Source organism: Cyrtonyx montezumae, unplaced genomic scaffold, assembly GCF_038088225.1.
Source record: "Cyrtonyx montezumae isolate F1298 unplaced genomic scaffold, pur_monq_1.0 scaffold_10, whole genome shotgun sequence".
In the NCBI taxonomy this organism is placed as follows: domain Eukaryota; kingdom Metazoa; phylum Chordata; class Aves; order Galliformes; family Odontophoridae; genus Cyrtonyx; species Cyrtonyx montezumae.
The window spans coordinates 46,217,192-46,231,189 of NW_027071826.1; the positions used below are offsets into that span (position 1 = coordinate 46,217,192).

A 13,998-nucleotide genomic window follows, 5' to 3' on the forward strand; every position below is an offset into this window, starting at 1 on the left:
GAAAAGACAAGGAGAGATGCGGCTGTTACAACACCATAACTGAATGCAGTGAGACACTGGAACAGGTTGCCCAGAATAGCTGTGGATTTTCCATTCCTTGAAGAATTCAAGGCCAGTGGAAGGGCTGTAGGCAACCTGATTTAGTATCCCTTTCTATGGTAGGGGAGTGAAAGCTAGATGACCTTTATGGTCACTTGCAATCCAAACCATTCTGTGATTCTACCCTAACAAAAACACAGGGGTGCAACTGTCTGAAACAAAAGTTAACATTGCTTTTTGTTTTTTTCTTCTTTAAGTCAATACAATCTAATTCTCTCCAGTTTCAAAGTTACAAGTGCTTGTAGTTAGACTCTGACAATACTTATAACTGGTGACTAGAAATTTCACTTTCATGTAGCTGCTACAGCAATTTCAATTATATTCTCATCTTACTAATGAACACAGTCCTTCTATCCTGACCGAATGTCTGGTCACTCATACACACGTTATGCCATGCATTACCTAAACTACATAATTTCACGTTTACAGCAACTTACTTTGGTAATGTCTGACAGTTTTTTCCCAAAGGATCCCTGCACGTTTTGAAACAAGGGCTTGCACAGGCATCGTAATGCCATTCACATGCAGAACGTGATTGAAATTTTACATCTGAAAAACAACCAGAATCTGTTAATCTCATTCATTTCTAGAAGCACACACGTATTATTAAGGAGGATAGCTGAAGCTCACTGCAGCTCTGTTTCCACAAGCATTGTTTACAAACAAAATTAGTAGTAGCATTTTTCAAACTATGAAGGTTTTCTTAAAACAGTTTATTTTTGTGCACAGTACAGCACAAAGTAACCTACAGCTTGTTTTACTCCCTGCAGTTACAAAACATGCCACTGAATTATTCACACTTACTGCATATTACAGCCACGTGAAAATAAAGCCAAATAAGTCAGTTTTTAAAACATAAACACAGCAGCTCTATGTCAACAACTGACCTCTTTGGGGTCATTCAAACAAGATGAAAAATTAAGATACAGACTCTGAAAAATTATTGCTATTGCAATCAAAATGAAAAGCACCATGTCACACTAGTGTACTTTCTAACACTGTATCATAAAAGTGGTGTGTAAATCAGCTGATAAAAGGGTACATAACTTGTGTGATGCAACTGCACTCAAAAAAAAAACAATACAAATAAACCACAAAATCTGGTATGAGGCCAATTTAGGCTCTTTACAGCATCTCTTATCAGTTCATCTTTTCAGAAGCAGTATAAGATAGAATTTCAGACTCAAAATGATTGGAGGTTTGAATTGTTTGCTTGAAATGCCTAACCACTCACGCAATGATCAAAACAACTCAGACATGATCAGATTCATAGTTCTGTGAAAATGAACATTTCTTCAAACAAAATACTTAGATAAATCAAACACCAAAAAATGTACAAAAATGAACAAACAGCAAACACACAAAACCCTGCAGAGTCGCATGCACCTATCCATTTTTCCTTCAGAATATCTAAGCAGGCAGATAGTGTTTACTGAAATTCTTCAAACCTAGATAGCTGAAACTCAAAGTAGAAGTTCAGATAGAGGAAGAGTTAAACTCTAAAGGGAAAATAAATAGAAGTAAGGATCAGCTATAGTTCTAATGCTTGTTAGTTTATTCAGAATGGATGTAAAGATGAAAAATAAGTGGACCAAGTTACGCATAGCAAATGTAAAACCTCAGAGAAACAAATTTGTATGTGATCGTATGGATGACATACAGGGGTGTATACACACATCTGCATGTTCAAATACAGGTTTATCATCTTCTCTCTTTCACTGCAACCCCGTTCCATCTGTGTGCAGAATAGTTTCCATATCAACGTTAGATGCACAGACAAGAGGCTCTTCCAAGTCTGTGTGACTTAAGCAGTCCATCTGGTATTTGGTACCTGAACTATGACAACTCACTGCAGCTCCCTCCTGAAACAGCCAAGGGAACGCAGTGACGGTTCCTTTATGTTTATACATAGAGAGGACCACCACCATGATATACAACAGAGTAGTAAGCCCAGTTTTAGACCTATGTGGATAAGGGTCTGTGAAGACTAACTGCACTTGAACAGTGTTTATGTGAATGACCAGAAAGAAAATGATTACTGGTTATAAATAATTTCCACTTTTCGTCTTAAGTCTTCCTGTTTTTAAGTTTTGCTTATCTTTATTCACAGAGATGCTAGTTCTTTTACACCTTCCTGAAGACATTCATCATTCCCTGAAGATCCTAAGAAATTTATTTTCCCCCACAAATTTAGGACACTTGCACACATGGGTAGCTACTTCTCTGCCATTATTAACCACAAATATCCTCCTTCTTAGTAAAAATAATGATCTTAAAAGTGAAGTATATCTCAAACTCAGCCACCTACATCCTTCTTGTAGTAAGGAGAGTATCTTGCAACTTTGTTATCCTTTTAACAGCAGCATTCTATCCAAGGATAGAAATTGTCACCACTTTCAAAACCACTATTTTAATGACAGTAACAAATGCATTTATACAATTACATTCCTATATAAAACTAAAGATACTTCACTGAGTTAATCTTTAAGCCCTCTTAGTGAAACTATTTACGTATATTCAGTGGAGGAAGGAAATTATTTCTGTATATTGTGTTGACAGATGCATGGAATTTTGCATTAGCAAGCAGACCAGGTTGAAAAGGTTTAATAACAGATGAAGAGGATAAATGACAAAAAGACAATATATCCAAGATATATTACTGGAACAGGTGATCATCACCCTAATACAGACTAGCAATCACAGAATATCCTAGTGCAGCCTAGGAAATCTCACTCATCAGACTACCTTAAGATAAGAACAGAAATTATGGGTCTCTCTAACTTATTCCATAAACCTCACTACTAATAGTAAACAAAGAATTTTCAAAAAGGAAAGGCACCAGATTTGTAGAGAACATATGTAAATTTGATGAAGAATGTCAGTTTCTCAATTCAGAAGAGCGATCTTGAATTCATACTTGTAAGCATGGAATTTACATACTACTTATTCTTCAAATGATCTTAGACTTTCATGAAATGATTGCCACGTTTCACTCAAGTGTTCCTGTAGATTAAGTTCATTGAGTCTGCAGGTTTTGCATGCCTTGGGAAGAACTAGTGAGAACTTGCACATAATCTTTGGTTCTTGAGCACCACTTTCCATAAAGAACTACCAAAATCATACTTCTCTCTGCATCTGCAGAACATAGGACAGGTGACAGATGAAAACAGGAACTTTGTCAGAAAAACTGTTTTCAAAGGAGGTCTGTAGATGCAAAGGAACTGTATATGACATGACAAGTTGTATTTGTTCTTTGTGGTGTGTAAATTGCACAAAAGAGCAGCCCAAATCATCACAGCAAGATCTGAATAGATTCCATGAATTGGTTTCCAATGTCTCAAAAGTTTTCATTTTATATTAGTAATTCTACCAGATGTAGTGAAATATATGCACTAATATGAACTATGAGAAAATGCATTCACAGCATTATGCAAATTTCAGTTTAATTATTCATCATACTTTAACTTTTCACTGTTGACACCATCACTTCTGAAATCTCAAAAATCACTCAAAGGACCATGCTGATGAACTGCGCTAGCCACCATAATTATAAAAATAAAATAATAAGATAGTTCCTGCTTGAAATGTTTATACTAACTGGAGACTTAGCAGAAAATGAAGGGGAATTTAAACAGACACAGAACCTTGCTCTGAATTAGAATGAATTCAAGACCAAGCCAAGAGAAATAAAGTATGCTTAAACCTAGATAACATTGTAGATATTTTTATCTCTTTTCACTACCTTCACATACAGATTATGACCTTAATACACACAGTCAATTAGGGTAAAAGGAAAAAATGACAAAAATATGCTCTAAAGCCATTTAAATCTCCCTCTCACTAAACTGAGTGAAAATACACCTTTCTCTGTTGATTTGAGCCATTAACTTTCATACCAGTCAGACCTAGACTACTGCTATTCCAGTTACACAAAGTACTGTAGCTCAGTAACTGTGGATTTCACAAGTGTACTGGCATGAAGGGTTTATAATACCCAGGAAGCTAATCAGCCACCTCCAACACGTGCTTCCCAAATTGATAAAACTTAAATTCCCCCACCATCAAACAGTAATAGGAGCTTACTGTACTCTGTGTACCTTTCACTCACAATGAAAGAGCGATCACAGTTTACAGGTAGTGAGTTAAGGTTCAAATATCAGGCATATGCTCCTCAAAATGATTTGTCATGTCATTTAGAAATAACCATGTGCATCCTAGTGAAGTCTAGCAGCATTTGCCTTCTACTTGGTGACAGAGCAAATCCTTACTAAAATGGTAAATTATACCCTGCACTTGTTTTGTCTAACAGAAGCTAAACATATAAATATGCTATGGTACTGTAGAAAGCTTTTATATTAATAGAAGCATACACTTCACCAAAGACAATTATTAAAAAATACTTTCCAAATCTATACATAATTTTCTCACTTCCTTGGGCATCAGAAAAGCATTTAGGGTTTAAAATCTTCATTCCCTGTAACTTTTGATTTTACATTTGTGGTAATGAGAACAGCTGCTACTATCGAATGAATTTTATTTTTCATAACACCACTGTCTGGTAATGATGTTGAGTTGCAACAACTCTGGCCATGTGTGTTTGACATTTCCTTCTAGTTCACAAGTCATCCTGTCATTTTTCTTATAGTGACTTACTCCCACAAGGAAAACATTTGCCATGGTCAGAATTTTGATATATTTGCAATTTCTGCTACACTAAAAAAATTTCAATTTACTTTAAAAAAAAAGGGGGGTGTACCTAAAATTTGAATTATAAAGGTTGTATTCAGAATAAGTTTTTAAAAACATGAGGAATTAAATATTTAAACTTTCATTCTCATCTGACGCTTTTTTTTCCTCAGAACATGTTCAAATTTTGAAGGAAGATCTGATTCAGAGTTACCTCTATTTATAACAGCAGCAGCAAAACTCTGCTTAGTAACTCAGATTGCCTATCTCCCCAGCTACAAGTTTAGAAACACGAAATCCTATCTAGCCACTTAGCGCATACGTTTGTATCAACAATCTCTGCTCACAACTTTCAACTTTCTGCAACGAGAATTGTAAGGAAATATGGAAAAGAAGGAACTCTGAGACTAAGAAAAAACATAATTGAAAGCAAAATATAGTTACTTAACTATTAAATACTTAAGCTTAGTTTACTAGTATACTTTTAGATTAACATAATCCTGTTAACACAATTACTGCTTCCAATTTACTCTCTCAAGAGCTAGGAGGTCAAATGTTTGTGGTATAACTGAGAAAGATGTTACAACTCCATGAGAACCTCAGTTCAATTCCAAGAGCTACACAGATGATGTTTAAATGGACATAACAAGAATTTCCAGGTACAACAATAGCAGTTGTTCCGCATTATCCAGTATCAAGTCCGGGTCGTGATTTCTGGGAGTGGCAAAGCATTTGAGCTCAAACTAAACTTAAAAGCAATTCACTGTAATTTTTTTTTTCATTTTTAAACTTATCCTATTCATGGAAGTGGGTAAGACTCAGTTGAAGTGAAGCCAGTCAACTATGTCATATATAAACTCAACTTAAGATAGAAGAGGCTTTTGTTAAAAAAAAAAAAGTATATATTTTCCAGTTTTGTACCATTCCTGAATATTTCAGTTAAGATACAAATACTAAAAAGAACCAAAATGTCCTGCATCAAGCACAAACACTGACAGATACCTCTGTGTGCAGTGTGCTTATACCCACATAAAACCCTGGGATTTTAATTTTTGTTGAAAGTTCTGAAACCAGCCTTCATTTACAGCAATTTAGTTTCTAGAGCACATAGCTAACATCACTAAGAACTTTGCCACAGAATTAATATAAAGATAGAGAGCAGATGATTTAAAAAGCTAAGGAAACTGCAGATACATGCATAAAATATCATCCGTTTCCTATTTCCTCCTAACTAACCTCTACCTAATGATTTCTAATGTGAATTGACAGCTCCTACGTGACATTTCAGTCTCTGTTCTTCTGGTAAAACTAAGTGTACTCTTTCTACTGAATGCATAATAATCCATTGGTGGATAAAAAAAATCCTGCAGAGAATGTGAATGCATTTTCTTGTGAATATGCATACTCTAGATAGTCAAATTCAGTTATCAACTCAAACTTGCAAATGTTTGTGGGAAGAAGAGGGCAAAGAAATCTATAATGAAAACAACTCAATTAAGAAATGGAAGTGACTATACCTGAAATATACTTTCCAGTTTTAGCCCATCCTATCTGCATAATTCATAGTCAAGGTATCTGAATGTGATAATATATATTGTTATGAAACTGAAAAAAGTGACTCATCAGCTGACTTCCAGCAACCAAGTGTCTATCACTGCAATGATCAGGTCCTTTAAAATTCTTCCTTTTGAATGTGCGTCACAGAGCGTGAAGAAGTCTCATGAGGAGCTTTCTGGCCAAGGGGATTTACTGAGCCTATTATTCTGTTCCCAATATTTGTCCTCTGATTCCAGAGGAATAGCTGTTCCCAGTTCAAGACTTTCTGATCTAATATGCAAAGCATTTACAATAGTCAGCAGGAAACCCAATATCCTTTTGCCTGGGCACTCTGGAGCTGGTGTAACTTTTCCATTAACTAAAACAAATGCTGCTGTATTTTTAGACCATGTAATTACCCTACATCAGCAGGCTGGGCCTTGTGAACATACGCTGGAGAAAGATTTAAGCCCTGTGTTTCTCTGCTTATAAAATTCTGAAACCCAAGCCCTCGGATGTGGTGATTAATGAAATGCCTCTTGATCATTTGATCTGATCTCACTTACTGAGGTGAATTGTTTTAATTTTCCACTGGTATAGATATGATTTTTTGCTATAATGAATGTATCGTAAAGACTTCATACTTGAGAAGATATAGCACTCTATATTAATGGATGACCACTGAGAACTGGAACATGTTATAACCTTCTTCATTCCCGTCCCAAAGATAAGAGACTAAGGAGTTGTTTTTGTTATGCCCAAAAAAACTTACCCACTTTAAATGCTGTACAAATGTTCTGGTAACAGCCTCAGCACTGTAATTCTGCTGTTCAAAAACCTCAACAGCTCTGCAATTACAAGCATTTGTCAAGAGACGACAGGCATTTGGCAATGACAAAATCTGTCATTTTTTTCAGAAGTTGGAGTGTGCCAGTCAACAGCTGCATTAGGCTGTCATCATAACACACCACAAAACATAGGCAGATTCACAATGCTACCATTAACATTTTAATTCAATGTTTTGATAACAAGAAGCTCCATGAGGCGTACAGTTGGCCTCTTCTGTCACAGAAGTCAATGCTTGTATCAGATTTGCCTGTGCAAAGAGATTCAAAATGATCACTCTAAAACACAGGCAATGCTTCATTTGTTACAACATTTCATTTTTGTTCTTTTTTTTCTAAAACAGTTTTGATTTCAGAGAATGAAAAACCGATTTAAGAAAATTCTATTACCAAAAGAATCTTTAAAATACTTCTGCTATTCCAACAGATTAGTTGCCATTACATTTATAGTTGCAACAAAGTAGAAAGCATTCAAACAAAAATAATAGCCATGATTTGAGAATTTTATGTACCACATCAAGGCCAGTGGATCCAGCAATTAGTAGTTGTTATCATGGTTCATAAATAAAGTCGTATGGATACATTAGAAATATCTGAAATATCAACTCAAATTCACAATAAAGCAAATGATAGTTTCATGAATAATCTGCTTTGGTTTTACTTCACAGGCCAATATAACTTGCATCTCACTCTTGATCTTTAACACCATCTTCACTTCAGGACGTGATGCTCCAGAGTTTAAGAGTGTTTTTCCTTACAAATTTTAATGTCTGTTGTTACTCACTGGTTCTTATTGGAACAACTTCTGGATCCAGCTCCAAAGGTTCTTAAGAGTGTTGCCTACATTTCTGAATTTTAAACTTCAGTGGAATGTGACTACTGTTATAAGGAAACTCTCTAGAAGGTAGAAACAGTCTCACAGCAATTCCCATTGCACATTCAGTAGCTGTAGCAGTCCAATCAACTTTACAGAAAGACAACTATATCTCCAAGAAAAGGCCTCTATTTCTACTGTACTTGAATTGCTAGTGGGTAATATCTGAAAAGGCAGAGCTTTTGTGAGAGGGTACATAGATAAAGGTGAAGTTGCTTTTCAGATGAAATGCAAGATTTGAGGAATGTAAGCTACGAGCAATGTCTTTTGCACTGGACAGCATGACCTCTAAGAAGGCCATGAAGTTTGCAATGAGAACTTATTGTACTGAAAACTTTCAGCGATGGTCAGAGGGAAAGAAGGAGAAAGCTTCATGCACAGACCTTATCTTTTAGACAAGTGTTCAGTTTTTCTTTTCTCTATGTAAATTCATTATTCATCTGAATAAATTTTCTGTTAATCAAGAATTTCCTCACAAACCACAAAGTATGGCCCAGAAACTTTGTAGGTGTCTATGAATATTCAAAACTATTGGCAGATACAGTGAAGTCATGTGGATATTGAATGGCTTGTGACAAGAATACAGAATCACATCCTTACTACAGAGCTCAAAGAAGATTTTGAGTAAGAGTGGCACAAACAGATTAACAGCCCCTGGTTCTGCTGGGAAGAATTAAGGAGTTTCATCACCTCCAAAAATATCAATAGTATTTGGCCTGTATTTCCATAGGAAGCAAACTGCTCTTAATAGAAAATAAATTACCTACCTGCAAGTTTTAAAAGTATTGACAGTCTGAACTCCTCTGAATGATGGTACTTCAAAAGCTCAACTGAAGACACTGACATGTGGATGAAATATCCTGGTTTTGCAAATGACTCAAAGGAACTATATCCTGAAAGCCATGTGTTCTTGTGAATAACAAATGTTGATTTGTTGTGAAACTCGTCACTTTTTTCCCATTTAGAAAGAACAAGAGTATTACTGGAGGACAACCGAAGAAAATAATTGGGTCTCTCAGCTGCTTCAAATGAAACCAAGTTAGAATCTGAAAAAAAACAGAAGATTCATTTATGTGCTTTAATAAACTAAACTCATTCAAATGTAACATTACTGCTACCAGCAGCATGAGCAATGACAACAGCATTGCCCTTATCAATGAAAATAGTCTGATCTTTAAGAAGATATTCTATACATGTATTTCAGAGTCCTAGATGGATGAATATTTATTTTCTAAATTCACTACAGATTACAAAGTAATCTTTTTGTAATATATGCAATCAGAAGTATAAACTCCAAGAGCTCAGCCTTTCATTAAAAATAAACTAAAAAATGGTACTTTCCATTCAGTTTACAGATTTGTGTCTGTATCTCTAAGTGGTCAGCTCTCTAGCCTTTCCCCCAACAATTCTGACACCAAAGTCTCTTTTCTGGCAAATGCACCCACACATGATACTTTACCCTTAAAACAGTTCTGTTGATTGCAAGCAAACCCCTGTACCATCAATTGCAGAATGACAGATTTTGAGCCTGTTATAGGCATCTATTACTCACAGAATTACTTCATTCTGTTTTGCTGTAAATTCTACTGTTCTGCTGAAAGCAGCCATTAAACTACTGTAAAATCAACTAACCTGCCAGGCCCAGATAGCATTTCTCAGAGAAAAAAAAAAAAAACGACGACACAGAAAACAAATGATCTCTATTAAACAGATACTTTATCACGCTCTTGTATAACACTTCTGGAAGAGCTGATTGTTTTCTGAATATAAAAACCACAAATTATTTGAAAAACATAAAAATATCTTTTTAATAGCTGCCTGTAAGTGGCTGGAAAGTAATAAGAATCACCATAATTTGTAGATTTACAGACCCAAAGCTTGCCATTATGTCTGATTCATCTTAAACTGATGAAATCCATCCATTTTGGGGGAAGTGAAAAAACAATCGAGAACACTGATGAGTATTAAAAATATAAAAACTTCTGCACTGATTTTACAAACTTTTCTATGTCCAAAAATGAAATCCCATTCCTCTAATTCACACTTTAAAGCACAAAAACACTTGCTGAGTTCTATTTTGAGAGATTTTACATGAGTAGAACAATGGGAGTGACCATCACTTTCCAAACCTAAAACAAATAACACTGTACAAGTGTCTCACAGCTATGACTAATAAAAGCAGTCTGGCCCTGGATACTCTATTACATGAGCTCCTGTGCCAGTAATACAGACAACAGTTAATCAAGTGCTTGCTTTGTCAACTCACTTTTTTTTTTTCTGGTTACACAAAAGACAGCCACACTCAGGCTGTCCAGAATCCTGATCTGTAGTAAAATTTTATTGAGGATTGGGTGCTCTGGGGGCAGTAAAATTGGGTATGCAGGCTGCTATAGCACTTAATCGTTGTCACAAAGTGCTGAATATATTCTTGTAAGACTTTTATACCTTTATGAAGATGTGCAAGATTAATTTTGTCTGCTGAATAAACAAGATCCATTCACTGAGAAACCTAACTCAGGACATGAAGGAGACCAATTCATAGCACGTACTTTAGGTCAGAACCAATGGCTAACTCTATACAGGACAGCAGGCAGTAAGTGATGGTGACTAAGTGAGTGAATTAGAGAGTACTTTTCTTACATCATCTCTCCCATTACCATCCATGTCCCAGTTCTGCCAGAAGAGAAGTGGAGGGGGCAATGCACGCATCTGAAGTACAGGCTACAATATGATTTTGATGCCCATGAAAGTTGTTGTTAGGGAGGGATTACTGTTTATCAACTAAAAGTATCTGTTTGTAAAGCTAAAATCACATAATTAAGACTAGTCCAATGGAAACTTTAGGAGATATTTAGGTGCAGAGTCAGATAAAGAGAAAAGATATTAACCCAGGTCTGTACTTAAATTTACAGTAAGCATTACAAAATAGAATGTGTTTGTGCTTAGGTCTCTATGTTGCAATCACTTTACCATGTGCTTTGGGTTTATAAAGTCCTGAAGTAAGCATAAAGCTTACAACATGTCCAGGAACAATGTTGTCTTCTCTCACCGGGAAAACAAAACCATTCACCAGTTCTGCTGCCATTACAAATTCTCCATTTAAGTAGCTGAGAAGTTTGTATGGGCCCTTTCCCAGAGCTGTTGAGGAAAAAGAAGTCAGAATTACCTTTCTCATCAGGTGCCACAAGTGCTTGAGTCCTAAACATTATGTTATATAGAAAGATACTACATCTGAAAACTCCAGGTGCCATTTATTAAAATGTAATAGCAAATAGAAAATCCACACTTGTTTAGAAATTATTTCCTCTCAAAACTATCATAATTACCTAGCTTCAATTCTAGAATCATCAACTTACCCTTTTCCTTGTTCTTATCCGCTTCAGTTTCTAAGTTAACTGAGTCCTCAGTTATTTGCTTCAGAAATAAACAATTTTTACAGATTATGCTGGGACATAAATTGTTTATTTGTATGTTCCTACCACTTCTTATAGCTATTTTATACCAGTTATGTTAGTGTCTATAATGTGAGGTATTTTGCAAGAAACAGCTTGTAGTAATCAAGTATCAAATGACTCTTTAAACAGTGTCAATACAAACATAGTACTGGGAAGAGTGACAAGAAATCAGCATCACTGGAAAAGGAAAGGACAAATTTTAGGTATAAGCAAAGAGCCATAATTGTGAAATTTCACAAATCTAAAAAAGTTGCACTCCTTCAGTTAGTACAAAGTTCAAAGTATTTTGAGATGGTTTTTATAAGCTCTTGTTAAAAAAAAAAACATGCCTGAGCAATTTATCTTGCTTCTATTTTACCCACAAACCAGCACATGGCAAGTGTCCAGCTAAGTTAGAACTCTTCTAGAACTTCTCAACTGATAACTGCTGCTAAAACCACTGCCCCTCAAGATTTATTCAAACAGGTTAAAAATAGGAACAGCACCCAGAAGCTTCCTCTTGTATCCTGTCCCTCGCAGGTAGTAACAGTTAATAAGAGTTTAGAAATCCTAATGAGGTTGCAGATGGTACGAACACATGGCCCACTAAGACACAAGCTTGGCCTTCAGTACAAGGAGCTGAGAAGCATTTTTAATGACATAAAGCAACTATTATTTCAGAAATGTTAGCATTCATATCAATTTTAGGTCCCTGTCTCATTCAAAACTCGAGGAACTAAAGCAATCAGAGAATGCCCTTTACCAAAGTGATCCAGACTGAAGTGAAATACTTCACTCTGAATACATGACAAAGTTACACAGTGTTACAAAGCCTCTCTCTGCTCTAAGACAATTTCTTAATCTTCCTGTCCCTTAAAATAAGCAATTTTTGGCAGCGGTAATGCATTTCAAATAGAAAAGACAATATTTAACATAGAGATAGCTTTTTTTCCCCATCACTGGCAACTGTGGAACACCCTACGGTGAATACTAATGAGCTAGATTTGCAAAGAGCAGGAAGGTAAGAAGAAACATGTATGATAAGCATGTTTATTGTGAGCTTGTCACATGTACAACCCTATGGTACATCAATACATTTCTGTCAGTTAGAAAACTAATACCACACTTTATGTATGCATTACCATCCAACTTCTTTTCACTACTAGCACACACAGCAGCTACAGATTTTAGGGGCTACACAATTCCAACTTGTTATAGCTGCAAGAAGATCACAATCTCAAATTGCATTTACAAAACAAAAACAGTACAAAAACGTTGATCTGCAATTATCTCATATTTAACTGCACTTTGTTTAAATTAAGGGCTTCAATAGCAATTTAGCTAAAATTCCACTACACTATTTTAATCAATCCAAATTCTTTTCAGTCTGTATATCAGAAAGTGGTTTTTTTTAAAACTTTTTCTACTTTTCTTTTGGCCATGTAATTTGGACCTGATATGTTGCTTAAGTCTCTTGCAGTGCCTAACTGCTAGACACTGCTTGCAGTTTCTGACAGTGCAGACATTCTCAATATAAATTAAAAATTGTCTGCATAGAGATTCTAGCACTTCCACAGAGGGAAGTGGGAGTAGTGCAGCACCCAGTACAAATTAACTGACATTTTACTCAAGTACCTTATACCAGTTTTGCACCTCTGCGATCAAATCAAACAGAACAGCAATACTTGTTGCACAAAAATGTAAAGCTAGGTTAGACATACCTAAATCAATAGTCATTCCATAGTCAAAGAGATTTGAATTATCTTTGTATCCAGCTCCCTCTGGAGGATGCACAGAAGTTGATTGATTTGACGGATCAATGGTAATCAGTTCTGGACTGCATTATGCCTTAAAGCATACTGCCACTATTGTTATTGAAATGAGTATTATATTAATTACTTAATGATTTAATTATATAATCATTACCCATAAATGCAATGCAACTGAGTTAAATAGACTTTTGGGAAATTCACAAAATCAACTTTAAAAGGATCATGAAATTACAAGCCTTTGAAACAAAAATGAACCTGGGAAACAAAATTTTGGTTATTTAAATTATTTATCATTTGCAACTGTTTTCACCAACACAGTACTTTCATATGAAATATGAGCAATATTAAGAAACCAAAGATTGTATCAGCATTTTATTAGGTCCTTTAGGACTTACCTTTGTTGAAGTATTCACAATCGTAAGCTGAAAAATAGAAAGGAAAGAAAAAGCAGTTGTAGGCGTTGTGCATATTAGCAAGGGTAGTTTTTACTGCAATTAGTAAGGGTAGTTTTTCCCTACCCTTTACTGATTAAGGTCTAAGACAACTGCTTGCTCAGTTTAAATCATACAGAAGAATTTATTTCAAAATTTATAATTGCCGAATTTTTGCCTACCTTAAAATTCTTGATAAAATTACACTGATTTAAATATTTCCTAGCAAGGAATACTAAGCTCACATATCCACAGTTGTCTTTTTGCGACCTCTAGTGGTTAAGACTAAGCGTTGCTGTTTTTCCATTCTCATTGAAACAC

At 35.4% G+C, this 13,998-nt stretch overlaps 1 protein-coding gene across 1 annotated transcript in view; it reads right to left on the reverse strand.

The window, feature by feature from the left end:
- The window catches only part of OTOG (otogelin), an 87,558-nt gene that overhangs the window by 30,198 nt on the left and 43,362 nt on the right, over positions 1-13,998 (reverse strand). Inside the window, exons 31-34 of the mRNA XM_065755742.1 lie at positions 13,642-13,668; positions 11,011-11,178; positions 8,808-9,086; positions 537-648 (exon numbers count right to left, since the gene is read on the reverse strand). Coding sequence (XP_065611814.1) covers positions 537-648; positions 8,808-9,086; positions 11,011-11,178; positions 13,642-13,668 — 586 coding nt within the window. The remainder of the gene's footprint in view (positions 1-536; positions 649-8,807; positions 9,087-11,010; positions 11,179-13,641; positions 13,669-13,998) is intronic.